Source organism: Gobio gobio (genome assembly GCF_949357685.1).
Source record: "Gobio gobio genome assembly, chromosome: 23".
NCBI lineage: Eukaryota > Metazoa > Chordata > Actinopteri > Cypriniformes > Gobionidae > Gobio > Gobio gobio.
Genome location: NC_137119.1, coordinates 2,816,438 through 2,838,743, shown reverse-complemented (window position 1 = coordinate 2,838,743; position 22,306 = coordinate 2,816,438). Strand labels below are relative to the sequence as shown.

The window sequence follows — 22,306 nt, the reverse complement described above, 5'->3', positions numbered from 1 at the left end:
CACGTATTGCAAACAGGTAGTAGGCCTCTCCAGGCCTCCCTGAAGGCTGCTTATCAGGTAGTAGGCCTTAATAGGCCTCCCTTGAGGGCGAGTTCCTTAATCAGGATGCTCGAAAAGCCTGCGTAGCTTGACTGTCGAGTCCCAGATGGTGGTCACTCGAACGAGGTAGTAGGCCCCATCAGGCCTCCCTGAGGTGTTCCTGGGACCCAGTCATTTAGCACGTATTGCAATCAGGTAGTAGGCCTCTCCAGGCCTCCCTAAAGGCTGGTTATCAGGTAGTAGGCCTTAAATAGGCCTCCCTTGAGGACGGGTTCCTTAAACAGGATGCCCGACTAGCCTGCGTAGCTTGACTGTCAAGTAGTAGGCCTCCATAGGCCTCCTTGAGAAAACAAGGGTAACCTCAGCAGGCGGTATTGCTGTCAGGTAGTAGGCCTCACTAAGGCCTCCCTGAGGACGGAGTCCCGAGCCTGGATGCTTGGGTTTCCAGCATGGCTTGCGGTTAGGTAGTAGGCCTCTATAGGCCTCCCTGGAATACCCGCTATCAAGTAGTAGGCCCACAGGGCCTCCTTGAAGTTGAAGTTCCTGAGCTAGGCACTTTGATTACCAGTTCTCTGTGAGAAATTGTGGTAGTTGGGCTTACAGCTGGAGGTTACTCGCCAGGCAGGCTCAGCTGCTCCCCTCTATGAGGGTCGTCTATGAGTGCTCAGCCGCCTGAGCCTGGTCAGACGGTCGTAGGCCTCTCATGAGGCCTCCCTGTTAGATCAGTCATTAAGGCCCTTTCGGCCTCCCTACTGCTTTGAAACACAAGCACCTGGTAGATCCTTGATTTGAGCAGGCAGACTCCCCTCGATAGCAAGGGTTGAAAAGCACTACCTGAGTGTTGCTCTTTTGGATAACCCGTCTCTGAGTTCCGGGCTAAGTAAGACTGCCTGTGTTTCAGTCCCTTAGCTTGGACGCCCCTTGGGCACCATCCAGAGGCTCTGTTTGAACAGACAGGGTTGGCTAAACCGAAGTGTCCATAACACTTAGGGCACCAGGTCAGGCCTCCCTGGTGGCACTCGGAAGAACATTTCCCGAGTAGTGACTGGCTGGGGTTCCTTCGGGTCCCCTAGCCACATTCCCTTGAAGGGACCCCTTCTTTGGAAGTAGTGGTCCCGGGCCTTCAAGCTGTCTAGATGGAACTCCACGCAGTGCGTTAGGGTTCCGTTTAGTTGTATAGCTTGGGCTATGACCGTAGGGAGTGCTGTCACTGTCAGCCCAGGACCTGAGGGGGAATCGCTCAGGTTTTTCTATGAATTACTTGAGTTGACAGTTGTCACTGCCAATGGGCAGACACTCCCCTCAGCATGGCGGCGTTGGTATATCGTTCCCCATAGCGTCAGCTAGACGCAGCGAGAGTTCCCTTTCGAAAGGGAACGTCTAAGGTTACGTATGTAACCTCTGTTCCCTGAGAACAGGGAACGAGCGCTGCGTCGCGTTGCCATGCTTCAGGGCCTATCTGCCATACAGTCCCTTCAGACGAGAAGATGTGTATGTGTTGGCACGGCGCCCTTTTATACTTCCGGGTCGCACGTTGATGACGTCATGGGCTGACGTCGGTCAAAGACTTTGCCGTGATTCGATAGTAGCTTCAGACACCAGTCACGCCGAGGGCGTTCCCCCATAGCGTCAGCTAGACGCAGCGCTCGTTCCCTGTTCTCAGGGAACAGAGGTTACATACGTAACCTTAGACGTTTTCTAGTTTTCACTGGCGTCTCGTGGCCATGATGTTTTCTAGTTTTCACTGGCGTCTCGTGGCCATGATGTTTTCTAGTTTTCACTGGCGTCTCGTCTCCATGATGTTTTCTAGTTTTCACTGGCGTCTCGTCTCCATGATGTTTTCTAGTTTTCACTGGCGTCTCGTGGCCATGATGTTTTCTAGTTTTCACTGGCGTCTCGTCTCCATGATGTTTTCTAGTTTTCACTGGCGTCTCGTCTCCATGATGTTTTCTAGTTTTCACTGGCGTCTCGTCTCCATGATGTTTTCTAGTGTTCACTGGCGTCTCGTCTCCATGATGTTTTCTAGTTTTCACTGGCGTCTCGTCTCCATGATGTTTTCTAGTTTTCACTGGCGTCTCGTGGCCATGATGTTTTCTAGTTTTCACTGGCGTCTCGTCTCCATGATGTTTTCTAGTTTTCACTGGCGTCTCGTGGCCATGATGTTTTCTAGTGTTCACTGGCGTCTCGTGGCCATGATGTTTTCTAGTTTTCACTGGCGTCTCGTGGCCATGATGTTTTCTAGTTTTCACTGGCGTCTCGTCGTCATGATGTTTTCTAGTTTTCACTGGCGTCTCGTGGCCATGATGTTTTCTAGTTTTCACTGGCGTCTCGTGGCCATGATGTTTTCTAGTTTTCACTGGCGTCTCGTGGCCATGATGTTTTCTAGTTTTCACTGGCGTCTCGTGGCCATGATGTTTTCTAGTTTTCACTGGCGTCTCGTCTCCATGATGTTTTCTAGTTTTCACTGGCGTCTCGTCTCCATGATGTTTTCTAGTTTTCACTGGCGTCTCGTCGTCATGATGTTTTCTAGTTTTCACTGGCGTCTCGTGGCCATGATGTTTTCTAGTGTTCACTGGCGTCTCGTCTCCATGATGTTTTCTAGTTTTCACTGGCGTCTCGTCTCCATGATGTTTTCTAGTTTTCACTGGCGTCTCGTCTCCATGATGTTTTCTAGTTTTCACTGGCGTCTCGTCTCCATGATGTTTTCTAGTGTTCACTGGCGTCTCGTCTCCATGATGTTTTCTAGTTTTCACTGGCGTCTCGTCTCCATGATGTTTTCTAGTTTTCACTGGCGTCTCGTGGCCATGATGTTTTCTAGTTTTCACTGGCGTCTCGTCTCCATGATGTTTTCTAGTCTTCACTGGCGTCTCGTGGCCATGATGTTTTCACTGGCGTCTCGTCTTCATGATGTTTTCTAGTTTTCACTGGCGTCTCGTCTCCATGATGTTTTCTAGTTTTCACTGGCGTCTCGTCTCCATGATGTTTTCTAGTCTTCACTGGCGTCTCGTGGCCATGATGTTTTCTAGTTTTCACTGGCGTCTCGTGGCCATGATGTTTTCTAGTTTTCTCTGGTGTCTCGTCTCCATGATGTTTTCTAGTTTTCACTGGCGTCTCGTGGCCATGATGTTTTCTAGTTTTCACTGGCGTCTCGTCTCCATGATGTTTTCTAGTTTTCACTGGCGTCTCGTCGTCATGATGTTTTCTAGTTTTCACTGGCGTCTCGTCTCCATGATGTTTTCTAGTTTTCACTGGCGTCTCGTCTCCATGATGTTTTCTAGTGTTCACTGGCGTCTCGTCTCCATGATGTTTTCTAGTGTTCACTGGCGTCTCGTGGCCATGATGTTTTCTAGTTTTCACTGGCGTCTCGTGGCCATGATGTTTTCTAGTTTTCACTGGCGTCTCGTCGCCATGATGTTTTCTAGTTTTCACTGGCGTCTCGTCTCCATGATGTTTTCTAGTTTTCACTGGCGTCTCGTGGCCATGATGTTTTCTAGTTTTCACTGGCGTCTCGTCTCCATGATGTTTTCTAGTTTTCACTGGCGTCTCGTCTCCATGATGTTTTCTAGTTTTCACTGGCGTCTCGTCTCCATGATGTTTTCTAGTTTTCACTGGCGTCTCGTCTCCATGATGTTTTCTAGTTTTCACTGGCGTCTCGTCTCCATGATGTTTTCTAGTTTTCACTGGCGTCTCGTGGCCATGATGTTTTCTAGTTTTCACTGGCGTCTCGTCTTTATGATGTTTTCTAGTCTTCACTGGCGTCTCGTGGCCATGATGTTTTCTAGTCTTCACTGGCGTCTCGTCTCCATGATGTTTTCTAGTTTTCACTGGCGTCTCGTCTCCATGATGTTTTCTAGTTTTCACTGGCGTCTCGTGGCCATGATGTTTTCTAGTTTTCACTGGCGTCTCGTCTCCATGATGTTTTCTAGTTTTCACTGGCGTCTCGTGGCCATGATGTTTTCTAGTTTTCACTGGCGTCTCGTCTCCATGATGTTTTCTAGTCTTCACTGGCGTCTCGTGGCCATGATGTTTTCTAGTCTTCACTGGCGTCTCGTCTCCATGATGTTTTCTAGTTTTCACTGGCGTCTCGTCTCCATGATGTTTTCTAGTTTTCACTGGCGTCTCGTGGCCATGATGTTTTCTAGTTTTCACAGGCGTCTCGTCTCCATGATGTTTTCTAGTCTTCACTGGCGTCTCGTCTTCATGATGTTTTCTAGTTTTCACTGGCGTCTCGTCTCCATGATGTTTTCTAGTGTTCACTGGCGTCTCGTCTCCATGATGTTTTCTAGTTTTCACTGGCGTCTCGTCTCCATGATGTTTTCTAGTCTTCACTGGCGTCTCGTGGCCATGATGTTTACTAGTCTTCACTGGCGTCTCGTCTTCATGATGTTTTCTAGTTTTCACTGGCGTCTCGTCTCCATGATGTTTTCTAGTCTTCACTGGCGTCTCGTGGCCATGATGTTTTCTAGTTTTCACTGGCGTCTCGTGGCCATGATGTTTTCTAGTCTTCACTGGCGTCTCGTCTTCATGATGTTTTCTAGTTTTCACTGGCGTCTCGTCTCCATGATGTTTTCTAGTGTTCACTGGCGTCTCGTCTCCATGATGTTTTCTAGTTTTCACTGGCGTCTCGTCTCCATGATGTTTTCTAGTCTTCACTGGCGTCTCGTGGCCATGATGTTTTCTAGTCTTCACTGGCGTCTCGTCTCCATGATGTTTTCTAGTGTTCACTGGCGTCTCGTCTCCATGATGTTTTCTAGTTTTCACTGGCGTCTCGTCTCCATGATGTTTTCTAGTCTTCACTGGCGTCTCGTGGCCATGATGTTTTCTAGTCTTCACTGGCGTCTCGTCTTCATGATGTTTTCTAGTCTTCACTGGCGTCTCGTCTCCATGATGTTTTCTAGTTTTCACTGGCGTCTCGTGGCCATGATGTTTTCTAGTCTTCACTGGCGTCTCGTCTTCATGATGTTTTCTAGTTTTCACTGGCGTCTCGTCTCCATGATGTTTTCTAGTGTTCACTGGCGTCTCGTCTCCATGATGTTTTCTAGTTTTCACTGGCGTCTCGTCTCCATGATGTTTTCTAGTCTTCACTGGCGTCTCGTCTCCATGATGTTTTCTAGTTTTCACTGGTGTCTCGTCTCCATGATGTTTTCTAGTTTTCACTGGCGTCTTGTCTCCATGATGTTTTCTAGTTTTCACTGGCGTCTCGTCTCCATGATGTTTTCTAGTTTTCACTGGCGTCTCGTGGCCATGATGTTTTCTAGTTTTCACTGGCGTCTCGTGGCCATGATGTTTTCTAGTTTTCACTGGCGTCTCGTGGCCATGATGTTTTCTAGTTTTCACTGGCGTCTCGTCTCCATGATGTTTTCTAGTTTTCACTGGCGTCTCGTCTCCATGATGTTTTCTAGTTTTCACTGGCGTCTCGTCTCCATGATGTTTTCTAGTTTTCACTGGCGTCTCGTCTCCATGATGTTTTCTAGTTTTCACTGGCGTCTCGTCTCCATGATGTTTTCTAGTTTTCACTGGCGTCTCGTCTCCATGATGTTTTCTAGTTTTCACTGGTGTCTCGTCGCCATGATGTTTTCTAGTTTTCACTGGCGTCTCGTGGCCATGATGTTTTCTAGTTTTCACTGGCGTCTCGTCTCCATGATGTTTTCTAGTTTTCACTGGCGTCTCGTGGCCATGATGTTTTCTAGTTTTCACTGGCGTCTCGTCTCCATGATGTTTTCTAGTTTTCACTGGCGTCTCGTGGCCATGATGTTTTCTAGTTTTCACTGGCGTCTCGTGGCCATGATGTTTTCTAGTTTTCACTGGCGTCTCGTCTCCATGATGTTTTCTAGTTTTCACTGGCGTCTCGTCTCCATGATGTTTTCTAGTTTTCTCTGGTGTCTCGTCTCCATGATGTTTTCTAGTTTTCACTGGCGTCTCGTCTCCATGATGTTTTCTAGTTTTCACTGGCGTCTCGTCTCCATGATGTTTTCTAGTTTTCAATGGCGTCTCGTCTCCATGATGTTTTCTAGTTTTCACTGGCGTCTCGTCTCCATGATGTTTTCTAGTTTTCACTGGCGTCTCGTCTCCATGATGTTTTCTAGTTTTCACTGGCGTCTCGTCTCCATGATGTTTTCTAGTTTTCACTGGCGTCTCGTGGCCATGATGTTTTCTAGTGTTCACTGGCGTCTCGTCTCCATGATGTTTTCTAGTTTTCACTGGCGTCTCGTGGCCATGATGTTTTCTAGTTTTCACTGGCGTCTCGTCTCCATGATGTTTTCTAGTTTTCACTGGCGTCTTGGAGCAATAAGTGGGTGTATCGTATTCAAATAACTTGACAAGTTGACGTCATCTAGTCAGAGAAAAAGCTTCGGTCTTCTACCGATTCTTAAAAATGACTCAGAGTCGACTCTTACTTTTGAAAGAAAATAACTATATATATACGGTGCACTGTCATATTTCAAACTTTGCAGGATGTTTTGTTCACTTAGATCTATGTTACACACTACATGAAAGGTACATTTCAAAATTCCATGATAGGTGCTCTTTAAACGATTAGAAATATATAAATGAGGTCAGCTTGCAGAGTAGATGCAAAATATTCTTGCCCATGTCCCAAAAATAAATAATAAATTAATGAAGATGACAGCTCGTGTAAGAATGGTGGAGTGCACGGCTTCCTGAGGAAGTGAGGTGAGGCCGGTGTGGGTCGCGGTTCCTCTCTGACGAACTCTCCATTGAGATCTGTTTCCTGAGGAAACCATCCTGCCTCCTGCTCCTCTCAGATCGTCTGTTTGTTCTTTATCCTGCACTTCTATTTCTCGTTCTCTCGGGTTTCAGTGTTTTCATTACTTCAGTGTTTCTCAAACAAACACTTCATATGCCCCTATTATGCTTTTTTTAGAGGTTCGTCATTTTTACAATAGGTTTACATGCATCCAAGGTCAAACTATGCTTTGTTTTTTAATAATAGCCCACACATCAGCATCAGCTCTTCTTTCTCAGAGTCTGAAACGGTTCAATCAAGGATTCAGTGTCTTTAAACCCCGCCTTTCTGAGAGCCTGCTCTACTCTGATTGGTCAGATGATATGAACAGTACCGATAGCGTGGGTTTTACAGTATCAATCTCGTCAAAGTGGCTTTGCTTTGGCAGCAGAAAACAGCATCTTCTCCACATGAACAACACCAACCAAACTTTTCAGTCTCAGGGACGACTACAGTGATTGAGGGCGGGGCAAAGAGACGCTGTTCACTGGCAGCCAATGAGGAGCATTATGCTAATTAGTTACCATACGTAGGTTCAGCAGGAAGTGACTGACCATAGATATACACTCACCTAAAGGATTATTAGGAACACCTGTTCAATTTCTCATTAATGCAATTATCTAATCAACCAATCACATGGCAGTTGCTTCAATGCATTTAGGGGTGTGGTCCTGCTCAAGACAATCTCCTGAACTCCACACTGAATGTCAGAATGGGAAAGAAAGGTGATTTAAGACATTTTGAGCGTGGCATGGTTGTTGGTGCCAGACGGGCCGTATTTCACAATCTGCTCAGTTACTGGGATTTTCACGCACAACCATTTCTAGGGTTTACAAAGAATGGTGTGAAAAGGGAAAAACATCCAGTATGCGGCAGTCCTGTGGAGAAAATGCCTTGTTGATGCTAGAGGTCAGAGGAGAATGGGCCGACTGATTCAAGCTGATAGAAGAGCAACTTTGACTGAAATAACCACTCGTTACAACCGAGGTCTGCAGCAAAGCATTTGTGAAGCCACAACACACACAACCTTGAGGCAGATGGGCTCCAACAGCAGAAGACCCCACCGGGTACCACTCATCTCCACTACAAATAGGAAAAAGAGGCGACAATTTGCACCAGCTCACCAAAATTGGACAGTTGAAGACTGGAAAAATGTTGCCTGGTCTGATGAGTCTCGATTTCTGTTGAGACATTCAGATGGTAGAGTCAGAATTTGGCGTAAACAGAATGAGAACATGGATCCATCATGCCTCGTTACCACTGTGCAGGCTGGTGGTGGTGGTGTAATGGTGTGGGGGATGTTTTCTTGGCACACTTTAGTCCCCTTAGTGCCAATTGGGCATCGTTTAAATGCCACGGCCTACCTGAGCATTGTTTCTGACCATGTCCATCTCTTTATGAGCACCATGTCCCCATCCTCTGATGGCTACTTCCAGCAGGATAATGCACCGTCACAAAGCTCCAATCATTTCAAACTGGTTTCTTGAACATGACAATGAGTTCACTGGACTAAAATGGCCCCCACAGTCACCAGATCTCAACCCAATAGAGCATCTTTGGGATGTGGTGGAACGGGAGCTTCGTGCCCTGGATGTGCATCCCACAAATCTCCATCAACTGCAAGATGCTCTCCTATCAATATGGGCCAACATTTCTAAAGAATGCTTTCAGCACCTTGTTGAATCAATGCCACGTAGAATTAAGGCAGTTCTGAAGGCGAAAGGGGGTCAAACACAGTATTAGAATGGTGTAACAATCCTTTAGGTGAGTGTACGTAGTAAAGGCTAGATGTCTTGCGGCGGAGTCTCTAACATCATCACCGGCGGCCATCTTGTCACAGGCAGGCTTTCTGGCGGGCTCCTGATGTGAGGCGAGTGATCTGAACACAAATACTCTTATCTCGCTGAAATCTTGACGGATTTACAAATGGTTTGGTTTCTCACAAACATTATTAACATGGCTATAATTATGGATGCTTGAACAAATTATGAATAATTATTCATAAGTATGCAGTGTCATAACAACAGATCTGACATTTATAACAAACCAAACAGTTTGAAAATCAGTAGAAAATTTAGCAAGTTATGGTTATTTAAAAAGTACATGCACCATTAAAACACAATGAGTGAGCGAACTGACTGTGACAAGATGGCCGCCAGGTGTGGACGTCGACCTCCATTGGCCAGCAGCGCAGACGAGACATCTAGCCTTTATTATGGATATCTATGGGTCAGAAAACTTGTTTCAGTTCAGAATCACTTCTTTCTTTTGAGGCACAGTAACTCCTTTTATCTGCACTTTGACCTTTAAAACTTTGAAGAACTTTCATATTCACAAACAGCTTCAGTTCACACTGCATGACAGGTAATGTCCAAAATAAGCATAACAGGGCCACTGATAGTTCATCCCCCCAAATATAAAGTCATCTTTTATTCATTCCAAGACCTAAAAGTCTTTCTTCAGTGGGACACAAATGGCATAATGTTTTGATTTCACGATATAACTCACAGATTCATGACCTGATTATAAAGCACAGCGTGTAATAAAACATCAGACTTTTCTAAAGAAACACATCTCCAGCTTCAAATGTCCCTTGATAATCCTCGGATGAGATCGACCCAGTTACATATCATCACCTCAATGCCGAGCACGGACAGGTAAAGGTGATGTAAATAATAACAACATCTGGATGTAATGAGGCAGAGGCCGTTTGATTCACCTAAACGAAGCAAACAGCCTCACACACACCACAGCCTGAGTCTCACACACACCACAGCCTGAGTCTCACACACACCACAGCCTGAGTCTCACACACACCACAGCCTGAGTCTCACACACACCACAGCCTGAGTCTCACACACACCACAGCCTGAGTCTCACACACACCACAGCCTGAGTCTCACACACAACACAGCCTGAGTCTCACACACACCACAGCCTGAGTCTCACACACACCACAGCCTGAGTCTCACACACACCACAGCCTGAGTCTCACACACACCACAGCCTGAGTCTCACACACACCACAGCCTGAGTCTCACACACACCACAGCCTGAGTCTCACACACACCACAGCCTGAGTCTCACACACACAACAGCCTGAGTCTCACACACACCACAGCCTGAGTCTCACACACACCACAGCCTTAGTCTCACACACACCACAGCCTTAGTCTCACACACACCACAGCCTGAGTCTCACACACACCACAGCCTGAGTCTCACACACACCACAGCCTGAGTCTCACACACACCACAGCCTTAGTCTCACACACACCACAGCCTTAGCCTCACACACACCACAGCCTGAGTCTCACACACACCACAGCCTGAGTCTCACACACACCACAGCCTTAGTCTCACACACACCACAGCCTTAGTCTCACACACACCACAGCCTTAGCCTCACACACACCACAGCCTGAGTCTCACACACACCACAGCCTGAGTCTCACACACACCACAGCCTGAGTCTCACACACACCACAGCCTTAGTCTCACACACACCACAGCCTTAGTCTCACACACACCACAGCCTTAGCCTCACACACACCACAGCCTGAGTCTCACACACACCACAGCCTGAGTCTCACACACACCACAGCCTGAGTCTCACACACACCACAGCCTGAGTCTCACACACACCACAGCCTGAGTCTCACACACACCACAGCCTGAGTCTCACACACACCACAGCCTGAGTCTCACACACACCACAGCCTTAGTCTCACACACAGCACAGCCTTAGTCTCACACACACACCACAGCCTGAGTCTCACACACACCACAGCCTTAGTCTCACACACACCACAGCCTGAGTCTCACACACACCACAGCCTGAGTCTCACACACACCACAGCCTGAGTCTCACACACACCACAGCCTTAGTCTCACACACACCACAGCCTGAGTCTCACACACACCACAGCCTGAGTCTCACACACACCACAGCCTTAGTCTCACACACACCACAGCCTGAGTCTCACACACACCACAGCCTGAGTCTCAGACACACCACAGCCTGAGTCTCACACACACCACAGCCTTAGTCTCACACACACCACAGCCTGAGTCTCACACACACCACAGCCTGAGTCTCACACACACCACAGCCTGAGTCTCACACACACCACAGCCTGAGTCTCACACACACCACAGCCTGAGCCTCACACACACCACAGCCTGAGTCTCACACACACCACAGCCTGAGCCTCACACACACCACAGCCTTAGTCTCACACACACCACAGCCTTAGTCTCACACACACCACAGCCTTAGTCTCGCACACACCACAGCCTGAGTCTCACACACACCACAGCCTGAGTCTCACACACACCACAGCCTGAGTCTCACACACACCACAGCATGAGTCTCACACACACCACAGCCTTAGTCTCACACACACCACAGCCTGAGTCTCACACACACCACAGCCTTAGTCTCACACACACCACAGCCTTAGTCTCACACACACCACAGCCTTAGTCTCACACACACCACAGCCTGAGTCTCACACACACCACAGCCTGCTCCTCACACACACCACAGCCTTAGTCTCACACACACCACAGCCTTAGTCTCACACACACCACAGCCTGAGCCTCACACACACCACAGCCTTAGTCTCACACACACCACAGCCTGCTCCTCACACACACCACAGCCTGAGTCTCACACACACCACAGCCTTAGTCTCACACACACCACAGCCTGCTCCTCACACACACCACAGCCTTAGTCTCACACACACCACAGCCTTAGTCTCACACACACCACAGCCTTAGTCTCACACACACCACAGCCTTAGTCTCAAACACACCACAGCCTGCTCCTCACACACACCACAGCCTGCTCCTCACACACACCACAGCCTGAGTCTCACACACACCACAGCCTGCTCCTCACACACACCACAGCCTGCTCCTCACACACACCACAGCCTGCTCCTCACACACATCACAGCCTTAGTCTCACACACACCACAGCCTGCTCCTCACACACACCACAGCCTGCTCCTCACACACACCACAGCCTGCTCATCACACACACCACAGCCTTAGTCTCACACACACCACAGCCTTAGTCTCACACACACCACAGCCTTAGTCTCACACACACCACAGCCTGCTCCTCACACACACCACAGCCTTAGTCTCACACACACCACAGCCTGCTCCTCACACACACCACAGCCTGCTCCTCACACACACCACAGCCTGCTCCTCACACACACCACAGCCTTAGTCTCACACACACCACAGCCTTAGTCTCACACACACCACAGCCTTAGTCTCACACACACCACAGCCTTAGTCTCACACACACCACAGCCTTAGTCTCACACACACCACAGCCTTAGTCTCACACACACCACAGCCTGCTCCTCACACACACCACAGCCTGCTCCTCACACACACCACAGCCTGAGTCTCACACACACCACAGCCTGCTCCTCACACACACCACAGCCTGCTCCTCACACACACCACAGCCTGCTCCTCACACACACCACAGCCTTAGTCTCACACACACCACAGCCTGCTCCTCACACACACCACAGCCTGCTCCTCACACACACCACAGCCTGCTCCTCACACACACCACAGCCTGCTCCTCACACACACCACAGCCTGCTCCTCACACACACCACAGCCTTAGTCTCACACACACCACAGCCTGCTCCTCACACACACCACAGCCTTAGTCTCACACACACCACAGCCTTAGTCTCACACACACCACAGCCTGAGCCTCACACACACCACAGCCTGAGCCTCACACACACCACAGCCTTAGTCTCACACACACCACAGCCTGAGCCTCACACACACCACAGCCTGAGCCTCACACACACCACAGCCTTAGTCTCACACACACCACAGCCTGAGTCTCACACACACCACAGCCTGCTCCTCACACACACCACAGCCTGAGTCTCACACACACCACAGCCTTAGTCTCACACATACCACAGCCTTAGTCTCACACACACCACAGCCTTAGTCTCACACACACCACAGCCTTAGTCTCACACACACCACAGCCTTAGTCTCACACACACCACAGCCTTAGTCTCACACACACCACAGCCTGCTCCTCACACACACCACAGCCTGAGTCTCACACACACCACAGCCTGCTCCTCACACACACCACAGCCTGCTCCTCACACACACCACAGCCTGAGTCTCACACACACCACAGCCTGCTCCTCACACACACCACAGCCTGAGTCTCACACACACCACAGCCTTAGTCTCACACATACCACAGCCTTAGTCTCACACACACCACAGCCTTAGTCTCACACACACCACAGCCTTAGTCTCACACACACCACAGCCTTAGTCTCACACACACCACAGCCTGCTCCTCACACACACCACAGCCTGCTCCTCACACACACCACAGCCTGAGTCTCACACACACCACAGCCTGCTCCTCACACACACCACAGCCTGCTCCTCACACACACCACAGCCTGCTCCTCACACACACCACAGCCTTAGTCTCACACACACCACAGCCTGAGTCTCACACACACCACAGCCTGAGTCTCACACACACCACAGCCTTAGTCTCACACACACCACAGCCTTAGTCTCACACACACCACAGCCTGCTCCTCACACACACCACAGCCTTAGTCTCACACACACCACAGCCTGAGTCTCACACACACCACAGCCTGAGTCTCACACACACCACAGCCTTAGTCTCACACACACCACAGCCTTAGTCTCACAAACACCACAGCCTTAGCCTCACACACACCACAGCCTGAGTCTCACACACACCACAGCCTGAGTCTCACACACACCACAGCCTGAGCCTCACACACACCACAGCCTTAGTCTCACACACACCACAGCCTGCTCCTCACACACACCACAGCCTGCTCCTCACACACACCACAGCCTTAGTCTCACACACACCACAGCCTGCTCCTCACACACACCACAGCCTGAGTCTCACACACACCACAGTCTTAGTCTCACACACACCACAGCCTGCTCCTCACACACACCACAGCCTGCTCCTCACACACACCACAGCCTTAGTCTCACACACACCACAGCCTGCTCCTCACACACACCACAGCCTGCTCCTCACACACACCACAGCCTTAGTCTCACACACACCACAGCCTGCTCCTCACACACACCACAGCCTGAGTCTCACACACACCACAGCCTTAGTCTCACACATACCACAGCCTTAGTCTCACACACACCACAGCCTTAGTCTCACACACACCACAGCCTTAGTCTCACACACACCACAGCCTGCTCCTCACACACACCACAGCCTTAGTCTCACACACACCACAGCCTGCTCCTCACACACACCACAGCCTGAGTCTCACACACACCACAGCCTTAGTCTCACACATACCACAGCCTTAGTCTCACACACACCACAGCCTTAGTCTCACACACACCACAGCCTTAGTCTCACACACACCACAGCCTGCTCCTCACACACACCACAGCCTGCTCCTCACACACACCACAGCCTTAGTCTCACACACACCACAGCCTTAGTCTCACACACACCACAGCCTTAGTCTCACACACACCACAGCCTGCTCCTCACACACACACACAGCCTGAGTCTCACACACACCACAGCCTTAGTCTCAAACACACCACAGCCTTAGTCTCACACACACCACAGCCTGCTCCTGACACACACACCACAGCCTGAGCCTCACACACACCACAGCCTGAGCCTCACACACACCACAGCCTTAGTCTCACACACACCGCAGCCTGAGCCTCACACACACCACAGCCTGAGTCTCACACACACCACAGCCTTAGTCTCACACACACCACAGCCTTAGTCTCACACACACCACAGCCTTAGTCTCACACACACCACAGCCTGAGCCTCACACACACCACAGCCTTAGTCTCACACACACCACAGCCTTAGTCTCACACACACCACAGCCTTAGTCTCACACACACCACAGCCTGCTCCTCACACACACCACAGCCTGAGTCTCACACACACCACAGCCTGAGTCTCACACACACCACAGCCTTAGTCTCACACACACCACAGCCTTAGTCTCACACACACCACAGCCTTAGTCTCACACACACCACAGCCTTAGTCTCACACATTCCACAGCCTTAGTCTCACACACACCACAGCCTTAGTCTCACACACACCACAGCCTTAGTCTCACACACACCACAGCCTTAGTCTCACACACACCACAGCCTGCTCCTCACACACACCACAGCCTGCTCCTCACACACACCAAAGCCTTAGTCTCACACACACCACAGCCTTAGTCTCACACACACCACAGCCTTAGTCTCACACACACAACAGCCTGCTCCTCACACACACACACACAGCCTGAGTCTCACACACACCACAGCCTTAGTCTCAAACACACCACAGCCTTAGTCTCACACACACCACAGCCTGCTCCTGACACACACACCACAGCCTGAGCCTCACACACACCACAGCCTGAGCCTCACACACACCACAGCCTTAGTCTCACACACACCACAGCCTGAGCCTCACACACACCACAGCCTGAGTCTCACACACACCACAGCCTTAGTCTCACACACATGACAGCCTGAGTCTCACACACACCACAGCCTTAGTCTCACACACACCACAGCCTTAGTCTCACACACACCACAGCCTTAGTCTCACACACACCACAGCCTGAGCCTCACACACACCACAGCCTTAGTCTCACACACACCGCAGCCTGAGTCTCACACACACCACAGCCTGAGTCTCACACACACCACAGCCTGAGTCTCACACACACCACAGCCTGAGTCTCACACACACCACAGCCTTAGTCTCACACACACCACAGCCAGAGTCTCACACACACCACAGCCTTAGTCTCACACACACCACAGCCTGAGTCTCACACACACCACAGCCTGCTCCTCACACACACCACAGCCTGAGTCTCACACACACCACAGCCTGCTCCTCACACACACCACAGCCTGCTCCTCACACACACCACAGCCTTAGTCTCACACACATCGCAGCCTGAGTCTCACACACACCACAGCCTTAGTCTCACACACACCACAGCCTTAGTCTCACACACACCACAGCCTTAGTCTCACACACACCACAGCCTGAGCCTCACACACACCACGGCCTGCTCCTCACACACACCACAGCCTGAGTCTCACACACACCACAGCCTTAGTCTCACACACACCACAGCCTGCTCCTTACACACACCACAGCCTGCTCCTTACACACACCAAAGCCTTAGTCTCACACACACCACAGCCTGAGTCTCACACACCACAGCCTGCTCCTCACACACACCACAGTCTGAGTCTCACACACACCACAGCCTTAGTCTCACACACACCACAGCCTGAGTCTCACACACACCACAGCCTTAGTCTCACACACACCACAGCCTGCTCCTCACACACACCACAGCCTTAGTCTCACACACACCACAGCCTTAGTCTCACACACACCACAGCCTGCTCCTTACACACACCAAAGCCTTAGTCTCACACACACCACAGCCTGAGTCTCACACACCACAGCCTGCTCCTCACACACACCACAGCCTGAGTCTCACACACACCACAGCCTTAGTCTCACACACACCACAGCCTGAGTCTCACACACACCACAGCCTGAGTCTCACACACACCACAGCCTGAGTCTCACACACACCACAGCCTTAGTCTCACACACACCACAGCCTGAGTCTCACACACCACAGCCTGCTCCTCACACACACCACAGCCTGAGTCTCACACACACCACAGCCTTAGTCTCACACACACCACAGCCTGAGTCTCACACACACCACAGCCTGAGTCTCACACACAAACCACAGCCTGAGTCTCACACACACCACAGCCTTAGTCTCACACACACCACAGCCTGAGTCTCACACACACCACAGCCTGAGTCTCACACACACCACAGCCTTAGTCTCACACACACCACAGCCTTAGTCTCACACACACCACAGCCTTAGCCTCACACACACCACAGCCTGAGTCTCACACACACCACAGCCTGAGTCTCACACACACCACAGCCTGAGCCTCACACACACCACAGCCTTAGTCTCACACACACCACAGCCTGCTCCTCACACACACCACAGCCTGCTCCTCACACACACCACAGCCTGAGCCTCACACACACCACGGCCTGAGCCTCACACACACCACAGCCTGCTCCTCACACACACCACAGCCTTAGTCTCACACACACCACAGCCTGAGTCTCACACACACCAAAGCCTTAGTCTCACACACACCACAGCCTGAGTCTCACACACACCACAGCCTTAGTCTCACACACACCACAGCCTGAGTCTCACACACACAACAGCCTGAGTCTCACACACACCACAGCCTGAGTCTCACACACACCACAGCCTTAGTCTCACACACACCACAGCCTTAGTCTCACACACACCACAGCCTGAGTCTCACACACACCACAGCCTGAGTCTCACACACACCACAGCCTTAGTCTCACACACACCACAGCCTTAGCCTCACACACACCACAGCCTGAGTCTCACACACACCACAGCCTGAGTCTCACACACACCACAGCCTTAGTCTCACACACACCACAGCCTTAGTCTCACACACACCACAGCCTTAGCCTCACACACACCACAGCCTGAGTCTCACACACACCACAGCCTGAGTCTCACACACACCACAGCCTGAGTCTCACACACACCACAGCCTGAGTCTCACACACACCACAGCCTTAGTCTCACACACAGCACAGCCTTAGTCTCACACACACACCACAGCCTGAGTCTCACACACACCACAGCCTTAGTCTCACACACACCACAGCCTGAGTCTCACACACACCACAGCCTGAGTCTCACACACACCACAGCCTGAGTCTCACACACACCACAGCCTTAGTCTCACACACACCACAGCCTGAGTCTCACACACACCACAGCCTGAGTCTCACACACACCACAGCCTTAGTCTCACACACACCACAGCCTGAGTCTCACACACACCACAGCCTGAGTCTCAGACACACCACAGCCTGAGTCTCACACACACCACAGCCTTAGTCTCACACACACCACAGCCTGAGTCTCACACACACCACAGCCTGAGTCTCACACACACCACAGCCTGAGTCTCACACACACCACAGCCAGAGTCTCACACACACCACAGCCTGAGTCTCACACACACCACAGCCTTAGTCTCACACACACCACAGCCTGAGTCTCACACACACCACAGCCTTAGTCTCACACACACCACAGCCTGAGTCTCACACACACCACAGCCTTAGTCTCACACACACCACAGCCTGAGTCTCACACACACCACAGCCTTAGTCTCACACACACCACAGCCTGAGTCTCACACACACCACAGCCTGAGTCTCACACACACCACAGCCTGAGTCTCACACACACCACAGCCTTAGTCTCACACACACAACAGCCTTAGTCTCACACACACCACAGCCTGAGTCTCACACACACCACAGCCTGAGCCTCACACACACCACAGCCTGAGCCTCACACACACCACAGCCTTAGTCTCACACACACCACAGCCTTAGTCTCACACACACCACAGCCTTAGTCTCGCACACACCACAGCCTGAGTCTCACACACACCACAGCCTGAGTCTCACACACACCACAGCCTGAGTCTCACACACACCACAGCCTGAGTCTCACACACACCACAGCCTTAGTCTCACACACACCACAGCCTGAGTCTCACACACACCACAGCCTTAGTCTCACACACACCACAGCCTTAGTCTCACACACACCACAGCCTTAGTCTCACACACACACCACAGCCTGAGTCTCACACACACCACAGCCTGCTCCTCACACACACCACAGCCTGAGTCTCACACACACCACAGCCTTAGTCTCACACACACCACAGCCTGCTCCTCACACACACCACAGCCTTAGTCTCACACACACCACAGCCTTAGTCTCACACACACCACAGCCTTAGTCTCACACACACCACAGCCTTAGTCTCAAACACACCACAGCCTGCTCCTCACACACACCACAGCCTGAGTCTCACACACACCACAGCCTTAGTCTCAAACACACCACAGCCTGAGTCTCACACACACCACAGCCTGAGTCTCACACACACCACAGCCTTAGTCTCAAACACACCACAGCCTTAGTCTCAAACACACCACAGCCTGCTCCTCACACACACCACAGCCTGAGTCTCACACACACCACAGCCTTAGTCTCAAACACACCACAGCCTGAGTCTCACACACACCACAGCCTGAGTCTCACACACACCACAGCCTTAGTCTCAAACACACCACAGCCTGCTCCTCACACACACCACAGCCTGAGTCTCACACACACCACAGCCTGAGTCTCACACACACCACAGCCTTAGTCTCAAACACACCACAGCCTGAGCCTCACACACACCACAGCCTGAGTCTCACACACACCACAGCCTGAGTCTCACACACACCACAGCCTGCTCCTCACACACACCACAGCCTGCTCCTCACACACACCACAGCCTTAGTCTCACACACACCACAGCCTGCTCCTCAAACACACACCACAGCCTTAGTCTCACACACACCACAGCCTGCTCCTCACACACACACCACAGCCTGCTCCTCACACACACCACAGCCTGCTCCTCACACACACCACAGCCTTAGTCTCACACACACCACAGCCTTAGTCTCACACACACCACAGCCTGCTCCTCACACACACCACAGCCTTAGTCTCACACACACCACAGCCTTAGTCTCACAAACACCACAGCCTGCTCCTCACACACACCACAGCCTTAGTCTCACACACACCACAGCCTGAGTCTCACACACACACCACAGCCTGCTCCTCACACACACCACAGCCTTAGTCTCACACACACCACAGCCTTAGTCTCACACACACCACAGCCTTAGTCTCACACACACCACAGCCTTAGTCTCACACACACCACAGCCTGCTCCTCACACACACCACAGCCTTAGTCTCACACACACCACAGCCTTAGTCTCACACACACACCACAGCCTGCTCCTCACACACACCACAGCCTGCTCCTCACACACACCACAGCCTTAGTCTCACACACACCACAGCCTTAGTCTCACACACACCACAGCCTGCTCCTCACACACACCACAGCCTGCTCCTCACACACACCACAGCCTGAGTCTCACACACACCACAGCCTGAGCCTCACACACACCACAGCCTGCTCCTCACACACACCACAGCCTTAGTCTCACACACACCACAGCCTGCTCCTCACACACACCACAGCCTTAGTCTCACACACACCACAGCCTTAGTCTCACACACACCACAGCCTGCTCCTCACACACACCACAGCCTGAGTCTCACACACACCACAGCCTGAGCCTCACACACACCACGGCCTGCTCCTCACACACACCACAGCCTTAGTCTCACACACACCACAGCCTGCTCCTCACACACACAACAGCCTGCTCCTCACACACACCACAGCCTGCTCCTCACACACACACCACAGCCTGCTCCTCACACACACCACAGCCATAGTCTCACACACACCACAGCCTGCTCCTCACACACACACACCACAGCCTGCTCCTCACACACACCACAGCCTGAGTCTCACACACACCACAGCCTTAGTCTCACACACACCACAGCCTTAGTCTCACACACACCACAGCCTTAGTCTCACACACACCACAGCCTTAGTCTCACACACACCACAGCCTGAGTCTCACACACACACCACAGCCTGCTCCTCACACACACCACAGCCTGCTCCTCACACACACCACAGCCTGAGTCTCACACACACCATAGCCTGCTCCTCACACACACCACAGCCTGCTCCTCACACACACTACAGCCTGCTCCTCACACACACCACAGCCTGCTCCTCACACACACCACAGCCTGCTCCTCACACACACCACAGCCTGAGTCTCACACACACCACAGCCTGCTCCTCACACACACCACAGCCTGCTCCTCACACACACCACAGCCTTAGTCTCACACACATCGCAGCCTGAGTCTCACACACACCACAGCCTTAGTCTCACACACACCACAGCCTTAGTCTCACACACACCACAGCCTTAGTCTCACACACACCACAGCCTGAGCCTCACACACACCACGGCCTGCTCCTCACACACACCACAGCCTGAGTCTCACACACACCACAGCCTTAGTCTCACACACACCACAGCCTGCTCCTTACACACACCACAGCCTGCTCCTTACACACACCAAAGCCTTAGTCTCACACACACCACAGCCTGAGTCTCAAACACCACAGCCTGCTCCTCACACACACCACAGTCTGAGTCTCACACACACCACAGCCTTAGTCTCACACACACCACAGCCTGCTCCTCACACACACCACAGCCTTAGTCTCACACACACCACAGCCTTAGTCTCACACACACCACAGCCTGCTCCTTACACACACCAAAGCCTTAGTCTCACACACACCACAGCCTGAGTCTCACACACCACAGCCTGCTCCTCACACACACCACAGCCTGAGTCTCACACACACCACAGCCTTAGTCTCACACACACCACAGCCTGAGTCTCACACACACCACAGCCTGAGTCTCACACACACCACAGCCTGAGTCTCACACACACCACAGCCTTAGTCTCACACACACTACAGCCTGAGTCTCACACACCACAGCCTGCTCCTCACACACAAACCACAGCCTGAGTCTCACACACACCACAGCCTTAGTCTCACACACACCACATCCTGCTCCTCACAAACACCACAGCCTGAGCCTCACACACACCACAGCCTTAGTCTCACACACACCACAGCCTGCTCCTCACACACACCACAGCCTGCTCCTCACACACACCACAGCCTGAGCCTCACACACACCACGGCCTGAGCCTCACACACACCACAGCCTGCTCCTCACACACACCACAGCCTTAGTCTCACACACACCACAGCCTGAGTCTCACACACACCAAAGCCTTAGTCTCACACACACCACAGCCTGAGTCTCACACACACCACAGCCTGAGTCTCACACACACCACAGCATTAGTCTCACAAACACCACAGCCTGAGTCTCACACACACCACAGCCGGCTCCTCACACACAAACCACAGCCTGAGTCTCACACACACCACAGCCTGCTCCTCACACACACCACAGCCTTAGTCTCACACACACCACAGCCTGCTCCTCACACACACCACAACCTGAGCCTCACACACACCACAGCCTGCTCCTCACACACACCACAGCCTGCTTCTCACACACACCACAGCCTTAGTCTCACACACACCACAGCCTGAGTCTCACACACACCACAGCCTGAGTCTCACACACACCAAAGCCTTAGTCTCACACACACCACAGCCTGAGTCTCACACACACCACAGCCTGAGTCTCACACACACCACAGCCTTAGTCTCACACACACCACAGCCTGCTTCTCACACACACCACAG

At 51.6% G+C, this 22,306-nt stretch overlaps 2 protein-coding genes across 4 annotated transcripts in view; both read right to left on the bottom strand.

Moving 5' to 3' along the window:
* Nucleotides 1–22,306, bottom strand: part of impa2 (inositol monophosphatase 2) — a 246,568-nt gene that overhangs the window by 145,383 nt on the left and 78,879 nt on the right. The gene's annotated exons all lie outside the window — the stretch shown is intronic.
* The window catches only part of piezo2a (piezo-type mechanosensitive ion channel component 2a), a 333,058-nt gene that overhangs the window by 255,043 nt on the left and 55,709 nt on the right, over nt 1–22,306 (bottom strand). Inside the window, exon 3 of one of the 3 annotated variants that reach the window (XM_079805932.1) lies at nt 8,927–9,010. The exons of the other annotated variants lie outside the window; for them this stretch is intronic. Within the exon in view, the coding sequence (XP_079662058.1) occupies nt 8,927–8,990 (64 nt within the window). The 5' untranslated portion in view covers nt 8,991–9,010. The remainder of the gene's footprint in view (nt 1–8,926; nt 9,011–22,306) is intronic. 3 annotated transcript variants of the gene reach the window in all.